At 37.9% G+C, this 22,128-nt stretch overlaps 2 protein-coding genes and 1 long non-coding RNA gene across 10 annotated transcripts; 1 reads left to right on the forward strand and 2 right to left on the reverse strand.

Annotated features, from left to right (window-relative positions):
• Positions 1–1,537: 1,537 nt before the first annotated feature.
• Positions 1,538–2,658, reverse strand: LOC144563434 (uncharacterized). The gene is made up of 2 exons (XR_013514352.1): positions 2,622–2,658; positions 1,538–1,757 (listed from the first exon to the last, which is right to left on the reverse strand). It is a non-coding gene; the product is annotated as an uncharacterized LOC144563434 (long non-coding RNA).
• Positions 2,659–5,140: 2,482 nt separating this feature from the next.
• LOC144562986 (uncharacterized) lies at positions 5,141–7,095 on the forward strand (the record flags this gene model as incomplete). Its single annotated transcript, XM_078312357.1, has 3 exons — positions 5,141–5,248; positions 5,338–6,742; positions 6,776–7,095. Coding segments are annotated over exons 2-3 (1,704 nt in total), but the record flags the coding sequence as incomplete, so codon positions are not given.
• A 7,871-nt stretch (positions 7,096–14,966) lies between these two features.
• On the reverse strand, positions 14,967–21,619 carry LOC144562898 (uncharacterized). Of its 8 annotated transcripts, XM_078312245.1 has the most exons (5): positions 21,324–21,571; positions 20,979–21,037; positions 19,227–19,385; positions 18,983–19,047; positions 14,967–18,164 (listed from the first exon to the last, which is right to left on the reverse strand). In XM_078312245.1, exon 5 carries the CDS (start codon positions 18,130–18,132, stop codon positions 15,187–15,189), a length of 2,946 nt encoding a protein of 981 aa, XP_078168371.1. In that variant the 5' UTR covers positions 18,133–18,164; positions 18,983–19,047; positions 19,227–19,385; positions 20,979–21,037; positions 21,324–21,571; the 3' UTR covers positions 14,967–15,186. The 8 variants fall into 8 exon arrangements, 6 of the variants coding, with proteins under 6 accessions (XP_078168371.1, XP_078168370.1, XP_078168373.1 ...); XM_078312244.1 differs by lacking the exons at positions 18,983–19,047; positions 19,227–19,385 and adding an exon at positions 20,151–20,253 and having other exon boundaries at positions 21,324–21,619; XM_078312247.1 differs by lacking the exon at positions 19,227–19,385.
• Between the last annotated feature and the right edge of the window lie 509 nt (positions 21,620–22,128).

Raw genomic sequence — 22,128 nt, forward strand, 5'->3', positions numbered from 1 at the left:
TTATTCATTTCCTATTTTATTTCCCAACTAGCTTTCTATTTTAACTATAACTATCATTTCTAACAATTTTTATTTCTTTCCACTTTCTCCTTTTCTCTTCCACCTCCATCTTCTTCTCTCACCTCCACCTCTCTCACCTCCGCCTCCTACCTCCCTCTCCCACCTGGAAATAAATCTGCTGCGATCCTACAGGATCGCAGGGTTCCTGCGATTCTAATCTCAGCCGTTTATATTTTTTGAGATTCGTGCACAAAAACTCTCTCTTTTTAAGATTCTCACACTGTAATAAATGAAGGGTTAAAATTGGAATCGCAGGACCCTGCAATCTTGTAGGATCGCAGCAGATTCTCACCCCTCCCACCTCCGCCTCCCACATCTCACTTCGCCTCCGCCTCTACCTCCCTCTCCCACCTCCGCGTCCCACCTCCTCCTTCGCCTCCGTTTTTCCATCGATAAGCTTCATCCTTCACCCACCTCCCACCCTCTCCTACATCGAAATGGCAAATACAATAAGCTCCCTCCTTCTTACACTTCCGCTTCAGTTTTTTCCGTCTATGCCTACTGCTCCCACTCCAGCGAACGTTCTACCTGAGATCATCCGTCACTCCATCCCAATCAAGCTCGCCTTTGCCGGGAATGAATACTTCAACGTGTATGAATGAATACTTTAACGTGTATGAATGAATACTAGAGCACGTCTCTACCGGGTCAGATCCATCACTGTCGATTGTATCAAAATAATTTTGTATATGTGGATGCAATTAATTTATTTTATGTCTATGTTCCCCTTCCTCATAAAGTAGCGAGTTTTGCAAAGAACAAATCTTTATTAATGGTGAATTAGGCCACGGCGTACTAAGTAAATGACATAAAAATAATTTTTTTTACAAAAATAGAGGTACATGAATGAATACTTGATGTCTTAGATATGAATACTTCAACGCGTATGAATAAATACTTTATATCTTAGGTATGAATACTTGCGTGATAAGATATTAATACTTGTGCAACAGACAACTCGAAAGTATGTCATCATAGATCTCGTTTTAAAGATAAAATTGTGTAGAAATCGTTCGTGATTTTAGATTTGTAAAATTCCTCACAGATCGTCAGAAAATATTAGTTAGATTGAACGGAGAAAAAAAATCCACCTCTAAAAACGTGTAAAAATGGATGAGTAATGTGTCCAGTTTTTATATTTGCACTTGCACAACGAGAATGAATACTTTCTCGATAAATGATGAATACTTGTGTAACAGATAACTCGAAAATATGTCATCATGGATCTCATTTGAAAGATAAAATTGTGTAGAAAACGTTCGTGATTTTAACTTTGCAAAATTCCTTACAGATCTTGATAAATATTGGTTAGATTGAACGGAGGAAAAAAAAACCATCTCCAAAAACATGTAAAAAATGGATGAGTGATACTTGCACAATGAGGATGAATACTTTCTCGATAAGGGATGAATATGTCACACCCCCGATCCAGAGGCGCGACAGTTCCTACCGCATCTATTTACCATAACAATATACGTAACATAAGGCATGGATCTTTTTATGCATTGCCAATAGCATCCATTATTTTTGCCACATCCCAATTTATTCACAATAATTATCTGACATTTTATAGTGGATGATGCTAGAGATATATTCTCTGCACCCTGTCAGATATAATAAACCCAAATCCCATACCTTTAGGTGGCCCTGCTGCCAATAATAACCCGAAAGCGTTTCTCTGACTTCGCATAATGAACCTGTAACCCACAAGGGGAAACAAGTGAGAAATAATAAATTATTTCTCAGTGCTGATTGCCACTCAGATTATTGGATTCGAATGAAATCTATATTCAGAATGAAATCACCGCACGAGAAATAAATAGTTCATTTCATAATGACGAATGCAAATGCTCAATAATAGAATCCAATTGAATAACAAAAATTACAGAAATAAATCAGAATTTCAAGAATCTTATTAGAATAAATGGTTTGGGTCAAAATCTTTTAATCCTTTAAGTTTGGTAACGTTTAGGACCTAATCTTTACGACCACTGAGTCTAGTAACGTTTGGTTTCTTAACTTTACAATTTCTAATATGGTAACACTATAGATACAATAACATGTATCTGTCGTGTCAGGGCTTATACCACAGTTCAATCAATGTAGAAATCAATGATAAGACAGTAACCACAGTTCATTAGTCTCACAGTCACAATTCACAATTTATTCAATATCCCCTATCCAACCGGTACTGGATTCAGTTGGGGCCATTCACCATATGCGCATAAGGGTCATGGAGTAAAGTCTAGTAGCTAGCTAGACTTTACGATATATTAATCATTTTTCTCCACTATATGGAGGTTCAAGGATTACAGTATTTCATATTCATCCAATTCAATCACTGTGGTCTCAATCAATCATTTATAATAAGAATCAACCAATCGATAAACAATATCAACATGATAGTCAATAGATTTACCTGTAATTCAGTTTCAGTTGTATTGGGTTATGCATATGATGCAACAGTTCAATCAATGCAGTCAATCAAATATTCAAAATGCACATCGAGTTACGATTTAATTCCTAGTTATGAATTTCAGATTAATCCAATAACCTTGCACCTGATATCGTAGGGCAACAAGTGAGCTCTGCTAACAGAACCGAAAGAAAATTTATTACTATGAATACATCCTTCAATATTTGCCTTAATATCCTCTGCATAATAATGAAAATTTATTGCCCATTGATATATCCTTTCTACAAATTATTAATATTTCATTCATAGATTTTTTTAAACCATAGAAAAGGAAATTGTCATCTCTAATATTTTACTTTTTAAAAATTATATCTCTTCTTCAATATTTTTATTTTCAAAAGTTATTTTCTCTCTATCCTCCTGATTTTTTCTGACAAATATCCGCTCCGGATCCGGAACCGCCCCGTATCCGAACCAGACCCGATAATCTACAAACAAGTTATGAGTATCTATCTACCCAGAACAGTGGCATAGCTAGAATTTTCATCAGGGGTAGGCAAAATAAATTATTATCATATTAATTATTATTATTTTATTTATATTATTAAATAACTTTCATTGGAAGCCGAATCGATAATTAACCATGAATTAAAATCGAGAAAATCAGTAGAAATCAACCGAATTAGATTAAAAACTCGATTTTTTTTTAAATTTACTTTGAAGCATAGTTCACAATACTCTTCTATTAAAATTTAGCTCATTTTAAATAGTTAAACGTAATAAAAATAATTTAATGCATTACATTAAATTTTATTATGTTACTTTATAAAATATTTTAGTCTATTCCTTTCACAAAAAATAACAAATTTATTGTGGTCCCACTATCATATCGTTCTTATTCACTTTCCTCTAGTTGGTATATTTCAAAATAGATTGATGAAAGACTACCAAAATTGTAAGGACTCGGCCAATTTTACTAATGGAGAGCTTTGACTCAGACAGAAGTAGGCAAAACTCAAATCCGGGTAGACAAAACAAAAATCCAAACCAACTATATAGGAACTTAGTACCGTATTTCAAAATTCAGGGGTAGGCGACTACCTACCCCTGGATATAGCTGGCTCCTCCCATGACCCAGAACCGAAAGACTGGACCCGAAATATCTACGGGTAGATAGGTATCCGGATCCAGACCCGACCTGAGTTAAAACAGATAAATGTATGAATCAAAATTCGGACCCGAACACTTTTAGGATATGGGTTCAAATATAATAGTATCCGGACCCGACCCAACCCGATAGCACATCTAGCAGTCTATATAAATATTTCAAGCATAACATGCCCTTTGAATGTTAAAATTACCTTTTCGTTGCTTTCAAAGAAAACCCTTCTTTCCACTGGGGCACATATAATAATTAGACGAAATTTCATTATTCATTCCGGCAGCCAACGTTCTATATTTATTTATTTATTTATGTATTTTGTTGAACTCCTTAATTAGCTTATTTTAATATTTATGTATTCTTCAGTGATTTGTCGTGTTCAAATTCAACTTGGATGAATCTAAACAAGTTTCATTGAGCAGCAGCATTCCTTTTTATCATTAAATTATAAAAATGAGTAAGACATGCCATTAGGGGGTTGTGTGCCCAAGAAACATCTCAGGTTCACATTTAGCTACAAATAATGAAATTATATATATATATAAAAAAAAAAAAACAGAATGTTGTGGTGTTGGACATATTGCTAATAATTAATATATCAATTTTTTTGCTAGTTTATTCCTTTTTTTTATAATTTACCAAATGTACGTAGCAAGTACAAGCAGGTACAATTTTCAAATAAATATGCGAATCAATAAGCGGAAGAGAGAAATTCATGCCTCGCCTCTAGCCTAAAAGCAGAAAAAAGGAAAAAGAAGAACAAATTAGAGCAATTATACCGTTACCATGCATGTAAAAACTAACCGTACGTTCGTGGTCTATTGAAAAAACTGAAAATAAGGAGAGCACATACAACTGTGGACTAAGAATAGAAAAAATGGTCATTTGGTCAATGATCTCCCTCTATAAATTATCTTCAGCAAACCCATGCTTTCATCACAAATCAAATATTACAATCCATCTCTATAACAATGACATCATCAGGCAACTCTATCAGCTTCCTCCTCATTGTCTCTCTCCTATCTCTCAGTGCAACAAATATTGTATCCACAATTATCAACCCTCTCATGATCCCATCATGCAGCGGTCAATTTAATTATGAAAAATGCATGCAGGATTTCAAATCTGCTTACATGCACGCTACCACCGGAGAAATCTCTGCTGCGGTTAACGTTATTTCTTTGACATTGAACACCGTCAATGCCGCAAAGGTATGTGGTAACAGCCTTCTCCACCTCATACCAAATATTGGCTCTGACTCAGGCGCCGGCGGCGGCTCAGGCTGGGCTGGTGGCTGGGGCGGTGGCGGAGGCGGCGGCGGCGGTGGTGGCGGTGGTGGTGGCGGTGGTGGCGGTGGTGGTGGCGGTGGCGGTGGCGGTGGCGGTGGCGGAGGCGGAGGCGGCGGCTCAGGCTGGGGAGGTGGCTGGGGCAGCTCAGATGGTGGTTGGGGCGGCTCAAATGGTGGATGGGGCTCAGGCTCAGGTTCAGGCTCGAGCTCAGGGTCAGGCGACAGTTCAAGCTCAACCGGTAAGCAAGCCAACGCTGTGTGTGTGAGCACATGCACCGAAAGCTTCAATGTTGCAGTTCAGGAGCTTGATAAGTCATCTAAGGTAACATACATAAGAATGTTTGGAATTTATAACGAAGGTAAATTTTGATTTAATATATAAATCATTTCAAATTATGTACGTGAAATTAGGTGTTGCAAGGAAAACAGAAGATGTCGCAATCAGACTTGAGCACAGTGATGCAATGCGTGAAAACTGCATCCGAGAAAGCAACTAAGTGCAACTCTGGTTGCAGAGGAACCGATGCTGTTACTAGAGCAACAATTGAGAAACTGACCAAACAGTTCATGGCCTTTGCTAAGCTGTCAATGTATGTTTGTGGCACCATCAATGCCGGCTCTGCCGGTTCTTCCGGTAGTTCTGGTTCGAGCTCACCGTCCAGCTCAACGGGTGGATCAATCTCAACCCCTAGCTCAGGTTCACCACCAAGCTCAACAGACGGTTCAAGCTCAACTCCTGGTTCTAGCTCAACTCCTAGCTCAGGCTCACCGCCAAGCTCGAAAGGTGGTTCAAGTTCAACTCCAAGCTCAGGCTCACCACCGAGCTCAAAAGGCGATTCAAGCTCAACTCCAAGCCTAGACTCACCACCGAGCTCAAAAGGCGATTCAAGCTCAACTCCTAGTTTAGGCTCACCACCGAGCTCAAAAGGCGATTCAAGCTCAACTCCTAGCTCAGGCTCACCATCGAGCTCAAAAGGCGGTTCAAGCTCAACTCCTGACTCAAGTTCACCATCGAGCTCAAAAGGTGGTTCAAGCTCAAGCTCACCACCAAGCTCAACTCCTGGCTACGGCTCAACACCTAGCTCAGGCTCACCACAAAGCTCAAAAGGCAGTTCAAGCTCAACTCCTAGCTTAGGCTCAACCCCTAACTCAGGCTCACCGCCAAACTCAAAAGACAGTTCAAGCTCAACTCCTGGCTCAGGCTCAACCCCTAGCTCAGGCTCACCGCCAAACTCAAAAGGCAGTTCAAGCTCAACCCCTAGCTCAAAAGGTGGTTCAAGCTCAATTCCTAACTCTAGCTCAAACCCTAGCTCAGGCTCACCACCAAGCTCAAAAGGTGGTTCAAGCTCAACTCCAAGCTCATACTCACCACCAAGCTCAAAAGACGGTTCAAGCTCAACTCCTAGCTCAGGCTCAACCCTTAGCCCGAGCTCACCACCAAGCTCAACCCCCAGCTCAGGCTCACCACCAAGCTCAACTATTGGCTACGGCTCAACACCTAGCTCAGGTTCACCACCAAGCTCAACTCATGGCTCAGGCTCAACCCATAGCTCAGGCTCGCCGCCAAGCGCAAAAGGCAGTTCAAGTTCAACCCCTAGCTTAGGCTCACCCCCAAGCTCAAAAGGCAGTTCAAGCTCAACCCCTAGCTCAGGCTCGCCGCCAAGCGCAAAAGGCAGTTCAAGCTCAACCCCTAGCTCAGGCTCACCCCCAAGCTCAAAAGGCAGTTCAAGCTCAACTCCTAGCTCAGGCTCAACCCCTAGCTCAGGCTCACCGCCAAGCTCAACAGGCGGTTCAAGCTCAATAGGTGGCAGTTATGGCGGTTCAGGTTCAACTCTTGGCTCAGGCTCAGGCTCAGGCTCAGGCTCAGGTTCAACAGGCGGCTCAAGCTCAGGCTCAGGCTCAGGTTCAACAGGCGGCTCAGGCTCAACAGGTGGTTCAGGCTCAGGCTCAATAGGTGGTTCAGGCTCAACAGGTGGTTCAGGATCAACTCCTGGCTCAAGTTCACCACCAAGCTCAACAGGCGGTTCAGGATCAACTCCTGGCTCAAGTTCACCACCAAGCTCAACTCCTGGCTCAGACTCAATAGGTGGTGGTTATGGCGGTTCGGGCTCAACTCCTGGCTCTAGCTCAATAGGTGGTTCGGGCTCAGTGGGCGGTTCAGGCTCAGGCTCAATAGGTGGTTCAGGCTCGACAGGCAGTTCAACTCCTGGCTCAGGCTCAATAGGTGGCGGTTATGGCGGTTATGGTGGTTCAGGTTCAACTCCTGGCTCAGGCTCAATTGGTGGCGGTTATGGTAGTGGTTCAGGCTCAGGCTCAATAGGTGGTGGTTATGGTAGTGGTTATGGCGGTGGTTATGGCGGTGGTTCAGGCTCAGGCTCAATAGGTGGTGGTTATGGTGGTGGTTATGGCGGTGGTTCAGGCTCAGGCTCAACAGGCGGTTCAGACTCAACTCACTCAATAGGTGGCGGTTATGGTGGTTCTACCGTTCCTGCTGCTCCTGCCACTCCTGCTGTACCTGCTTATTAGCTCTACAGAGTAATTAGTAGTTCGTTCGATTATGAGCGAGTCAAGTAATGAGCTTCCTGTTTGGTGAAGCCTTCTTGATTAGCTAAGGTCAAATAACTATATGATCCAAAGTAAATTTATCTGGAAACTAAGCTACGGTATAAAACATCGATGCTTTTAATTAATACATGAGAAGCGGACTCAAATTTAGTCCTGCGCTCATAAATGTAACGGCTGTCTATAATATATATACAATGATGAAATGATCATATGATATGATCATGAGATATTATTTAAATATGTATAATTGGTTTCAGTTCTCTTGGTTTGATTTATTTTGGGACTTGTTGATCAGTACTTGCTGATTTGTTCAAAATATATATATAGCACATCATTCTTCTTTAACGACTGGGTTCTGGTGCAAATATCAGAACTACATGCATGTCACTTGCTTAATTTGCTCTAGTTACCGGGTCACATTTCAACCTTATTAACTGATTGGCATGTTAGGAATTCGGATATTATTTTTAGTTTACAATTCAATTTAGTTTCTGTCGAGTAAGAATTTTAGTGTAAAATTAAATCTAAGATAGAAGTTATCACTAGAAGTGCAACGGAAGTTCTTTACAACTCTAGCGCGCGTAATCATTCTTTTCTCACTATCATGTTGAATGTACGCAATAATATATAGCAGTTATGTTTCTATCGGCATCTACATAAACAATTTGACAAACAACCGTCGATCGATGTGCTAGCACTGAACAAACAACCTCCTCTTCTCTCTCGGTTTTTATGTTTAGATAATCAGATCAAATATGAACTTCTAACGCGCGCGCACACACATAGCCCAATAGATCTGTATGCACCTATTAGCTAGGTTGCACCATTTCGGTTGTATGCACCATTTCAACTACCCCTATTTGGAGAGTGTAGAATTATGGCCCGTAATCCATGCGACACAATACGATTTAATTCATATTTAATTTCAGAAATTAAACTATTAATTTCAGCCCAAAATAACTTGGTTCGTAAGACATTTTAATTTCTAACATGACAATCAGAGGAGTACAATAAAGGAAAAAAACATATGTAGGATATGTTGTATATTAATTTAAGAGTAAGGCTGCGGTGCTATGGGTTGCATAGAGGGCTACGGTGCTACGGCTCAATATTTAATTTTTTAAAATCTTAACGGTCGATCCGAACACGTCATCTTGTTCTCCATATTAATATGTGTTTGGAGACCAAATTTTACATTTTTTTTGAAAATTTTTTACTATTTTTTTAGATAGGTAGAAAATCAATTGATCTAAAAAAATCCTGCACCATTCAAATATTTGATTTTCTACCTATCTAAAAAAATAGTAAATTTTTTTTCAAAAAATGTAAAATTTGGTCTCCAAACACATATTAATATGGACAACAAGATGAACGGTTCGGATCGACCGTTAGGATTTTGAAAACTCAAATATTGAGCCGTAGCACCGTAGTCCTCTATGCAACTCATAGCACCGTAGCCATACTCTTAATTTAATATTTGTTGTTTATTGTAACTTGGAAGGCATATTAATTAATTGGAAGCTAATAACAGTACTTGCACTTAAGTATACACAAAAATTTTGCATCATAACTATCATAACTATCTGGGTAGCCGCAAAAGTTTTATCATTGATTTTTTTTTTTAAGAATTTATACTTATGAGGTGAACAATTTTTATATAAATAATTTTTTCCAACCAAATCTCCCAAACGTACTCTCACCATATAAAATTATAAATACATGTGGGAGACCACTCAAACAATATGGGAGCACCATATACCTTTTTAGATGTGAATTTTTTATTTGGCCAGTTTCCATATATATTTGCTGGCATCCTAACCAAGAGGTGGGTTTTTTATTTGGCCAGTTTCCAAACAACTGATCCTGATGTTATATTGAATAAAAAAAAATATGTTTTTTATTTGACCAGTTTTCATATATATTTGCTAGCATCCAAAATTATTACACGTCCTAAATTTTTTTTTTTGCATAGTAAGAAGCAATTATCAAATATCATACATATTCTAAATTATTACAAAAATATCATGTTCATGCAAAGTTTACACCATATTCTTAGAATTAAACATCTAAATTATTACAAATTATCACATCCTAAATTATTTTACTTTTTTGAATCAATACTTCCTTTACAAAAAATTTACCCCACACTAGGCGAATGTCGTCGATGCGTGAGATATTGTAGCTAGCGGGAAAGTCCTGCATTTTTTAAATGATAGAAGAGCATGCACAATTAATTGTGTATTTAATTATATTTGAAGCAACTATGCTTAATATTGAAAAATATATAAATGTATATATACCTTTAAGTTCAGAAAAACATTGAGGAAGCGATTTATTATGTCATGCACGAACAACATGACATAATATACACATTCTCATTTGCCGCGTTTTTGTGGGCACTATATAACACATCAAGATAGTTAAAAAAATTGAAATGTATGTTAATGAGCATACAAATGGCTTATATGGTCACGTCATGAGTTTTTTAGATCCTTATTTGTTTTTATGTTCTAATTCGTCAGGAGGAAAATAAATTATAATTTTATTAGTATTTTGTGTCTATCCTTAATCAGAAATCTTGGATCCGCTCCTGCATTCAGGTACAATTTCCCTACCTGTCATCATGTAAGAAACCCATTACTGTTATCCTCGCCTCTTTAAACTAGAATTCTGACAGACTTCTAATATAACTGGAAAAGAAAAATACGGTCTTTTAATCTGGTGAGGAATTGAGATACATTGGCAAAATGTGAACTCAAATTGAGATAACAGTGGAACTAGCAGATTAGTGCACACTTTTTGTAGAGAGTATGAGCTCCACAGCCATAACCTTAGTTGCTACGTTTCCACGGTGTATTTCACAACTAGTCGTGTGTATAGAGAATCAGCTCCAGAAGGTCAAATGTATATCTGGTCCCTGCATTTTGAATGTAGACACTTTCCGAAATATTACGAGTGTGCGAAGATCAAAACGAAGTCGTTCCATGTGCATGTAACCTGCCTCAATGCATGTCTCAAATCAAAGGTATAAAGAAAATGGTGAGAAGTTAAAACCTTGTTAGTTGAGGCACATTTGAGGTCACAAAACAGAGCATGAAGTATAAAATGGGTGATGCTTTCTCTTAACATGAGAAAGACTATAGGTATGAGGCACTGGTGGATTTCCTGTGAAATTTCTACCGTTTACCAGATATTCATAACTTTAGAAATGCGAGTATTGTATACTGGAGATAAAGGAGCAGAGTTATCATTATCTCCATATTCCTCTTGTGGCGAAGATGGAAGTCCAATTGTTGGATTTTTGGTAGAAAACATGTACAAAATTTTGCTATAGAAACTTAAAATTCAAAAAATCATAGCCACGACCGCAGACCAAACAAAATGAAAAACATTTTCTGAAATAAAATATAATAAAAAAACTTCCTATGTGACCTAAAAAGTTACAACTGTCATAAAAGTACAGACCACATTACTTGGGTGTTTAAACAGAATTCAACTTTTCTCCCATGTAAAATGTATTAAATTTCCTGAACTTAGTACTAACCCACAAATTTCGTAGAATCCATATTTTCTGAGGTAACAGAATATTTTTATTTGGATCACAGCCGTCTGATAGGAATCCGGACCAATCTAGCCCAAGGTGGGACGCACAGGACCACTTTAATAGTTGTGGGGATTCTGATCAGACAGTCCAGATCCAAACAGAAATAATCTGTTACCTTAGGTGATAGAATTCAATTTCATATGGGTCTACACTCCTACAACATGAAAAGTAGCCAACAGCCTGGTGCCTGCGCTGTACCGACCCAAAAAGTTTCCGAGTTTTTTATTAATAGAAAATAAATAAATAAAATATCGAAATACAGCATAACTTTTGATTTTTGTCGAGAAATAAGTAGAACGGGTTATGTTATTCCATCCAGCGGACGGGTCTTATTATCCCGTCCAGGCTATATTTCTAATTAACACCCCTTAATCAATTTAGCGGTAAGGTATAATCTAACCCGTCCCGAAAACAACGAAAAAAGATGAATCTTTCGGAAAAAAAAAAACTCGGACGGGAAAGAAAGACCCGTCCGAGAATTATAACTATATTATATTTTGTTTTTTATATTATATTATTATATTAATATACTTATATATATTATATTATTATATTATATTTTTTTGTTTTTATATTATATTATTATATTGTGAGGAGGGTTCCAATGTCTCAGGCCTTTCATACCTCATATGCTAGATGTTCGTTTTTAAAGTCTAAATTGTCGATCCAAACCGTTCAACGTGATATCCATACTAAAATATGATTAGAGATGAAATGTTATATTTTTTGAAATTTTTTTACTACTTTTTAAGATGGGTAGAAAATCACTTTTTTTTTTAACGGTTCAAAAACATTGATTTTGTACCTATCTTAAAAAATAGTAAAAAGTTCCAAAAAATATAAAATTTCATCTACATGCATATTTTAGTATAAATATTATGTTGAACGGTTCGAATCGACAATTTGAACTTTGAAAACGAAGATATAAAATATGAGGTATGATGAGGTATGAAAAGATGAGGCATTGGATCCCTCCTCTTATATTATATTATATAATATTATAATTTTATATAAATTATATTATTATATTATTTTTTGTTTTTATATTATTATATTATGATTTTATATATATTATATGATGAGGTATTAAAAAGATGAAGTATTGGAACCCTCCAATTATATTTTTTGGATTTTTTTACTATTTTTTAAGATAGGTACAAAATCAATGTTTTTGAACCGTTCAAAAAACAATGATTTTCTACCTATCTTAAAAAGTAGTAAAAAAAATTTCAAAAAATATAATATTTCATCTCTAATCATATTTTAGTATGGATATCACATTTGATAAGCATAAATTATATACACATTTGATCTAGATTTTATCATAAAACAACCTCAAATATCTTATATTTTTTAATATAAAGTGATTAAAATACACCTGAAATCAAGTTACTACGGTTATTTGGCTTTTCATTGTAGGAAATGATGAAAAATGGTGAAAATACCCCTCAGTGCGGATCAACCACACGCACTGCGGATCAGTGCTGCCGCATTGGGTACTTAGCCGCATTTCCAACATCCAAGCGCTGCACAGGAAAAGTCCGAGCCTAGTGCGGATGAAGTTCCACCCGCAGTGCGGATGAGCCTAGACGCACTCAATACTTGGCCGATTTCAGAAACTTCAGAAAAGCAGTATCCACACGCAGTGCGGGTCATCCATCCGCAGTTCCACCTGCACTCAGAATAATTCGTAGAAGTTAAATAAGGAAACTTGACCTCAGTGCGGGTGAGACCATACGCAGTGCGGATCAGCCATCCGCACTGGACTTGCAGAAAGCCAGATTTACACAGTTTCAACAAGGTTTCTATTTTTGGCACTTCATGGACGTGTTTTACAGCTAAATATAGACAAGGCAATCCTGGGGAAACAATCCAAATATAACACCCACTAACTCCACTTCCTAGCCTCTTAATTGGGCATGGTCCTTGGCTATAAAAGAGGAGGTTTAATCCAACATCCATCATACATCCATTATCTCATTCTCTCTCTACACACACACAATTCTTAGCGATAAATTCTAAAGTAAGGAAAACTTTCAAGCAAGGAGAATAAGGGTTTCCTGAGCAAAATTCGGCAAGATAGAGGTTTTTGATTTGTTAAAGGGTGTAATTACTTCTTTTATTTCATTTCTTCTTTTATTTCATTTCTTCTTACTTTGCCAACTTTTGTAATGGATCTCTCCAAGAGAGAGTAGTTCTCTCTCTAGGGGTTTAGGTCAATGCATGAACTTGTTTAATTCTATCTTATTCGGTTATTTGTTTCTATTATAATTGTTTTATGGGATTTGATTGTTAATTTCTGTGATTTAATAATCTGTGTTAATTACATAGTTAGTACTTGAATTGTAGTATCCCGTTTTGGATTCGAAAGAACCAAAATTGACTGTGATCAATAGGATAGTACCAAACTATGAATGCAAATACCCTAGGTTTAGGTTAAGATTGTAACCAATTTAATCTAAGCCGAAACTATATAAATTAAGGTTAGGGACTTGGTGAAGAACCTAACTGTGAAGTCAAACCCTAATTAGGACATCTCAAATCGAGTCGGGTATTGGTATCATGAACTTAATTGAGAAGTACCAATATTTGAGGAGATGAGATACTAACAAGAGCTTATGGTCTAGGTAGCTAGGGTGAGGGACATAATCGAGAAGTCCGAATTACTTAGGCACGTTATTAATTTACGAAAGTAACCCTTAATAATATATTAGGTTAGAAACCTTGTCAAATCATACATGAATTCAAACAAATATCGATTAAATAGAATTAGCAAGGGATTGTAGACCAAAGACTCCTAGATCTCTAAACCTTGAAAACAAATAAATTCCTTTCTTTTATTTTTATTTACAATTATTGTTTCAAGCTCCTTTCTTTTGGGTATTGAACCCAACATTAGGAATTGTTAGAACGAAACCCCCCCCCCCCCAATTTACTTTTATAGCACTTTACTTTTCTTTTATTTTCTGAAATTTATTACTAAATTTTAAACTAAGTTTTTATAATACTCCCTGTGGTTCGACACCTCAAATACTACTTTGATAGAATTGTGCATTTGCAATTTAACTCAAACGCGTGTTAAAGGTTTAAAAAGTACATCTCATTGTACTGAAGCTTTTTACCATACCTTTTAGACGTATCAACGTTGAACGGTTTGGATCGACAATTTAGACTTTAAAAACAAACATCTAACATATGAGGTATGAAAAGCCTGAGGCATTGGAACCCTCCTCATAATATAATAATATGATATAAAAACAAAAAATAATATAATATAGTAATATAATTAAAAAACAAAAAATAATCTAATCTAATCTAATCTAATAATATAATATATATATATATAAGTATATTAATATAATAATATAATATAAAAAACAAAATATAATATAATATAATATATTATAATATAATATAATAATATAAAAAACAAAATATAATATAGTTAGAATTCTCAGACGGGTTTTCCTTTCCCATCCGAGAATTTTCTTCCATTCTTTGTTTCGAAAGATCCGTCTTTTTTTCTTTGTTTTCGGGACGAGTTAGATTATACCGTCCGTTTTTTTTTTTTTACCGCTAAGTTGATTAAGGGGTGTTAATTATAAATATAACTTGAACGGGATAATTAGACCCATCCGCTGGACGGGATAATACAACCCATTCTACTTATTTCTCGACAAAAATAAAAATATATGCCGTATTTCGATATTTTTTTTTTTTTTTTTTATTAATAAAAAACTCGGCAAAAAGTTTAGAAACTCATTTTAATAACCATGACAAACTGTACCAAAACCAAGACCTAAAACAACCAGTACTTACCAGCTACCAACCTGAACATTGTTAAAAAAAAAAAAGATAATTAAATATCAACTGCACAAAGACAAACAGATCCTGATAGCATGATTGGACATCTATAACATCATAGCAGAAGGGATACGATGTCACAAAATGCATTTCTTGCATTATACCAGCAAAAGGAAGCATTAGTTAACATCTATAACTAGCAACATATTTTCAAATGCTTGCTATGAATCTGCCCAAGGAAACAAAAATAAACAAAAAGCTAAGAAATATATCCTAACTACATCCAGTCAAACACCAAGTGAATTGTCACGGTATAAAAATTGATCTGGAACTGACGCAGTGTCCAGCTCCCAAAATCCCCTGAGCTTCCCACCACGCTCCTCTGTCAAACAAAAGGAAGGTATCCTATGTGAGAAAATAATGTACTCACCTGCGGGTATTTCCCGTTTACCTGAACCAATCACTCCTAACCTTTCCGGCATAAAGACAGACTGATACTTGAGAACCTGTCTCAGAGGCCAAACTACAGTAGACCCCTCTCTCTGCTCTTTAATCTCCACTATGTCAAACTCACATGTCGCAAAGTCACAGAGTGTCCATCTAGCTGACCAGTTTTTGTAGATTGCCCAGATCTCGCCAACTTCAGGCAATATCTCATAGTTTCCTTTCCTGTAATGCCTTGCTGAGACCATATGGGAGAAGGCGTCAGGATTGTTGAAAATCATTTGCTGACCTGTGACCTTGAACTTGCCACAGCTGACAGGGAAAGTGGCATTCAGCCATTGTCTCTCCACCTCTGACCTGGGATCTGCCTCGAGCCAGCTCACATGCACTTTGAACGGCTCCGGCTCAACCTTTCGTATATACCCATAGTATTTTGGGTAAGCGTCTAGGTCAGAATACAGGGCCCAGATCTGGCCCCGCTGGAACAGGTCACGTGTTCGGTATGTATCGAAGTTGTGAAACTCTACATCAGGATACTCGTAATGTGCATCAGTATTTGGCTGGGGTGATTCACACCTCTGGGTTGTAGTGTGCTCATTGCTGTTGTTTGTTTTACTGGTGTTTCCATTCGAGGGGTCAAAGCCACCACCAGGCTCTGCCGATTCCTTTCTGCCATTCCTGTCCTTAAAGGAGAAGGATGGAGCTTGGGGCTTTATCAAGTCAATGGGGACTGTTGGGAAGGCGGTGCCAAAGTTGCTTGGAAGGGCAACCGTGTCGAGCTCGAGAGAACCTTCTGGAAGACCATCCCTCTCACTACCATTCAGACGGTAAGCTGGTATGCTGTGGGAGAACCTAAGTATCTCCCCCTGTGGCACGTGAACTGGTACCCAGTTCAGAATCCTGGCAAACACGCTAACGAAGCCCTGGACCCTGACCAAGGGAACTACTCTAATTCCACTTGCACGAGAGAAATCTGAGAGTACCTCCACGATCTCATATTCATAATTCCTCTCTTTGTTTGTTCCCTGGCTCCATTTAATATCCCAGTCCTTGAAGACTGCCCAAACCTCACCTTTTCTAGGTAATATGACATATGAGCTACCTTTCTTCTTCTCCTTCTCGAACAAGACCATGTGAGAGAACACGAGGCGATCATTTGTCGTTTCAGTTTCACCCATAGTATAGTTACCGCATCCCACCGGTAACTCCTCATCTGACCATGCGGCCTCAGCTTCATTAACTGGCTTATGCTCGAGCCAGGTGTACTTAACCTTGAAGCCAGATTCTGTGGAGACATTACGGATCCGGCCATAAAACCGGGGCATTCCGTCCAAGTTGTCATAAAGAGCCCAAATCTGATTGACCACAAATTTCTCTATATCTTTAAGCTTGTCAAAATCGCAAAATTCTGGATCCGGGTACACAAATTTGGCTTTGGAATCCTCTGACAGAGCAGTACCAGTTTTGGTTTTTGTACAGGAATTAGGATAGGTGCCTGCATTGGAATTTCGAGAAGCTGCATTCTCATCGACAGCTGATTCACTTGATCCCACCTTCTCTTTCCCTTTCTCACTGTCCTTTTCTCTCAAGTCCTTCTCAACACTCTTACTAGCATTAGTAATGGTATTGGTTGCATCAGCAGAGCCATAACCATCACCCTTACTCTTTACCTCAACTCTTGCCTTCTTAGCAGGACTCGACATCCCTGCTTCAGTACCATTGCTATTAACATCATGCTTGTAACGTGGAGACCTCCTAAGAGGCGTATCGAGGTTGGCAGCATGGGGTCGACCATCAGTCTGCTCTCCATCACCACGTGTTGGGTTAACATCCGAGTTAGGATTCTGGTTTGGGCTTGCATCAGCATTTGATTCACTTGTATCCGCACTAACCCGTTTGCCCCTCTTCCGGCCCGTAACAGTGTTCAAACCGCTTGAATTGGACGTGCTTGGTTTAGGATTAGGGTTGCTGTCAGGCTTCCTAATCCCTCTTGTGCTGTGCCTTGTGGCCCATGCAACTCCTGACTTTTGTGTTTGTGCTTGGGCTCTAAACTGCTGAGGCTGATTCGTAGCTCCAGACATGTGCCCGGGGTTTGAATGTGGCACTGCATTTGCCATGAAGTTCCTGGAGCATTTCACACAACACACTATCTTAGATAACATACTGCGGTAGAACTGGTGCTGGGTCCTACAATTAGGGCATTCTGTCCAGAAACTGAAGCCCTGTTGTGGTTGTGGTTGTGGTTGTGGCTGCGGCTGTGGCCGAGGCTGAGGCTGCACCTGTGCCTGCGGTTGCTGTTGTGGTCGTGGCTGATTTGCACTATTGAAGTTGTTACAAGAGTTGGGAGAAGCATTGGTATTTGTGTTCTGATGCGGGCCTGCAGGCCTAACAAGGTGGTCCCTCTTGATATCATAAATTGATCGCTTAGAGCGGTCAGATAAGGTATTGTTTGCCTCTGCAACCAGCTTAAACGCCGCCTCTGCACCTGGCAATTTGTTCTTGTCAGGGTGTAACAATAGTGCCAGTTTGCGGTACTGCTTTTTTATCAGGATCTCATCAGACAGGGGCTCCACTTGCAAGATCTTGTACCAATCGTACTGGCCATTGACCTTCAACTGAGCTGAGCAGTGTACCTCACAGACAGTCAGTAGCTGAGAGATGTTGTCAAGTTGTGGGAATAATTTTTCTGCCTTTAGTGCCATCTTTTTTGCACCAGCATAATCATGGTCGTGGAGTCTTTTCTCAGCAATCACCTTGGCATGAACAGCTTCTTCCTTGTTGCACTCCATAGGAATTACAACAAAGACAGATGTGAGAAGGCCTGGAAAAGTATCACAACAGAAATTGAGAAAGTCGTAACATACAATAAATTGGTTGAATTGGAAGGAAAGTAGATTTGCAAAATTAATTCTAAAGTGTGCGCAATGCAATTGACTTCCAGACGGGCCAGTGGGAACAGCACAGAAGATGTTTAACAAGCCTGACAGTAATCCTAACCCTAAACCCAGCCTGTCTAATTCAAGCAGCTTAAACAATGCCAAGGACCAGAGTAAAGTGTTATTGCGGACTAGAGTGAATCAAATGCTAGTGCAATCCCAGATCAGAATCCTAATCTTAAACCTAATCTCAATACCAACTCCAGTATGAACAGAAATATAAGAGTGAACAAATCAATCGACTGCACATGGGGCTACTAGCCTGGTATCGGTAAGCAAGATGCCGGTGTGTACTAAACCCATGTTAAGATGTTAATCTTGTCATGCTTTACCAATCACTACAGAAACTTACAAAATTACAGTTGAATCCAACTCAATATATATTAAAAGCTCTACAAAACCTCTGTAAAATCTACACAAACAAAATATTATCTAGGGTCACCATACAAAGACTTGGAACTTTCAACTACAGCCTCCTATTTTGGTTTCTTAATCAAGTACCAAAATTGAGTCTACCTTCTTCCTCAATTGTGTAGGAGGGAGATTTATGTATTTTCCAGAAAAAAACATTCAGTGAGAGTTAATAGTTCTTATTTTTTAGTCTTCCATAGAAATTACATGATTCTTTCATTTTCTAAGGTACACCTTACATAAAGCATATTTTTTTATATACACATGTCATTGACAATATAAATAACCTCACCTGTTCAATTTATGGAGATAATACTTCTGCCAGACACTAGCTTGATGAGCTATTAACTATTCAAGCTACAAAAGGAAAAACAATAATCTTAGTTTGTACAAATTCAACAACCCCAACATGTTCCTTTCATCTTCCTTGATTTTGCTTCTTGTTAATTGAACAATGAAGGAGAATTGCAGCTTATCCAAGTTAATGCAACGGTTAATCGAGGGAACTTTAGTTGAATTAATAGTGAGTTGCGTACTTTGGCTAAATGAGATTCAATTGGTCAAAATTAGGGGTCAGTTGCAAAATTGGCTTGCAGTACCATACCATAAAGGTACCTTCACTCTACTAAATGTAGCAGGTAAAATTTGTCATACTGGACATGTTTGCAGCACTGATTTTTGAGTTGTACAAAACCCTAATAGTTGACCAAAATAAACAAAAATTGATATGAATTCAACCCGGAAATAGTAACTGCTCTTACTTCACAACAAATAGCAAATAATAAACAAAAGAATAGATACTAGATTAAATGTAGCAGTAACAAAGAGAGGTTCAAGTATAAAATAAATCCTTTTGTAGAGAAATTATTCACTAAACCATAACTGAGGAACTTCAAATTTCAATTTGACAACCAAGCGAATAATTGTGAAAAGTGAAACTGGGACAAGTCAGCTGTCCCTTTCTAAGGTGAAAAAATCACTTCAAACTTGAATTAACATATTATGTTTAGGATAACTTCTAGCTAGCACATAGTTGTAGCAATCAAATTAAAATAAAAGGTCTCTACAATATGAAATCTAAAACTAGCGTCCTAAAAAGTATATCTTGAATCAAATTATAAAGAAATGAAAAGCTCAAAAGAGCCTAATCAAAGGAATGATCAAAATCAAAACTTTTCTGAAATCATATCCAAATTTTTGTTAGTCACTTTTTTTCCAAAAAAATTGTCAGTCACATGAATGAACAAATTGGGGAGACATGGGAGGGAACACGATCACATTAATATTAACCTAACCCTTGACGGTCAGAAAACACAAGTATTTGATGGATAAGGTCTAACACAAGGCAGAGATTTGTCCAGAGAGGGAGAGAGATAGATTTACATATCTGTGTTTCCAATTGCAATGTCCTGAGAGAGAGAGAGAGAGAGAGAACAAGGGGAAGAGAGATATGAACTTACAGATCCGTGTCTCTGAATTGCAAATACCCGGAGAAAGCGGGAGGAAGGGAGCAAGAGATAGAAAGACAGAGATTGACAGATCCATTCTTTGAAGTTGCAAATTCTGAGTTTAGGGTTTAGAAAGAGAGGGGAGAGAGAGAGACTGGCAATTCCTATATTATAGGTCAGGATTAAAAAATGAAAGTCATTTGTTAGTGGGCATTTCGTATGCAAATACCCGGAGAAAGCGGGAGGAAGAGAGCGAGAGATGGAAAGACAGAGATTGACAGATCCATGCTTTGAAGTTGCAAATTCTGAGTTTAGGCTTTAGAAAGAGAGAGGGGAGAGAGAGAGAGAGACTGGCAATTCCTATATTATAGGTCAGGATTAAAAAATGAAAGTCATTTGTTAGTGGGCATTTCGTATGCATCACACACTAACTGAGATAATTCTTAAATATGGATAGCAATGGTTTAAAAACAGTGAATTGACCCTCAAATTGCTGTTGATTTGGCCACTGCTTACTGTAATACTAACCAAAGTTATCCTCGATTAAAACATTGGACACCTGAGCATCAACAGTCTGATTATGTCCAAGGTATGCCACACTTTACTGTTTGTTGTGCAATTAAACTCATACTTCAAAACCTCAGGTAACCAATAGGGTAATCCAAGCATGGCCATATTAATACCAGACACTGAAATTGAATAACACTGTCTCTTGCATAATTAACATTGAAAAACTTAATACTTGAGAACAAAAAGGACATAAGAAGCCAAATATAAGGACTAGGAATTTGCCCAAACCAGGTATCATAATGGCTAGTATCAAGAGCAATCAGCATTCACCTCATAGAAAGAAAAGAGTTCAGCTAAACAGCAACACAATGCACCTCTCCGCTCCAAACCTAAAAGAAAGAAGAAGAAAAAAAAAGAGAGAGGAATAAAAAAGCTACACTAGTTTAGTTCATATAAGACCACATAATCTACTCAAGTACCAAGGAGCAATGTCACGTTTAACCCAGTAAATCATTAAAATACATTGGATGCCCCTTCAAATATGCTCTTCATTGTTCCTCATAACCAAAAATTGATTTCAATTTTGGATCGCACTTTAAAACCTAACTAGAATGTTTTCTTGAATTTCATATCACACTATGAGCAATTAAATACAAATTGCGAGTTGGGAGTTACCACATAGGTAACAGGCAAGGAGACGGGGACAGATTGCAGAGAGACGAGGCGGAAGAGTGGGACCAGGCTGTCAGGTCGCGAGCGAAACACGAGCCGCACAGCGCAGCCGAGGAGCCCAGGGCATAGTGCACGGTGGAGATGCGAGTCGCAGCACAAGTTAGCACAAATGAGAATCTAAACCCTAATGTAATAACCCCTTCTTCTCTCTGCCTCTGCTGACTGCTGGAGTTGAGACAATGAGGAGGGAGAAGGCGGGGGACAAGTGTGGATGTGTGATTGAAGAAGAAGGCAAGAGAGGCAAAAACGAAATGCGGAAATGAAAAAGTCGGTTTTAGCCCCAAAATTTGGGTAGGGTTAAAATGGAAATAAATCTCATGTTATTCCTTGATTTTATTGAGATTTGTGCATAAAAATTTATGATCTGCGCATTAAAAATTTAAACGGTTAAGATTGAAATAATAGAATCCTATTATTCCAAAAAAAAATAACAGCATATTTATTTCTTGTTAAAATGGGTCAAGTGTCAGCTAAGATTGAAATAATAGAATCCTATTATTTCAAAGAAATAACAGCATATTTATTTTTGATTGAAATGGTTCAAATGTCTTAGTTATGTGTCGCATTCTTATCTCCATAAATATTAAAACAGTCAAATTCAAACAACTTAACATGATATTTATATTAAAACATATTTATATATCGAATCTTATAATTTTTTAAAATGATTACTTTTAGATAAATACAAAATTATTATGTTTTTTAAGATTCTAGACTATTCAAAAATAATGTTATTATAGGTATTGAA

The sequence above is a fragment of the Carex rostrata genome, chromosome 12, assembly GCF_964058835.1.
Source record: "Carex rostrata chromosome 12, lpCarRost1.2, whole genome shotgun sequence".
In the NCBI taxonomy this organism is placed as follows: domain Eukaryota; kingdom Viridiplantae; phylum Streptophyta; class Magnoliopsida; order Poales; family Cyperaceae; genus Carex; species Carex rostrata.

Bases quoted from the DNA above. Each gene is read 5' to 3' on its own strand.
- LOC144562898 (XM_078312244.1), bottom strand. From the start codon at position 20,235: ATGGATCTGTCAATCTCTGTCTTTCTATCTCTTGCTCCCTTCCTCCCG. The intron at 18,165-20,150 runs GTAAGTTCATAT...ATACTTTTCCAG, and splicing joins CAATTCAGAGACACGGATCT to GCCTTCTCACATCTGTCTTT.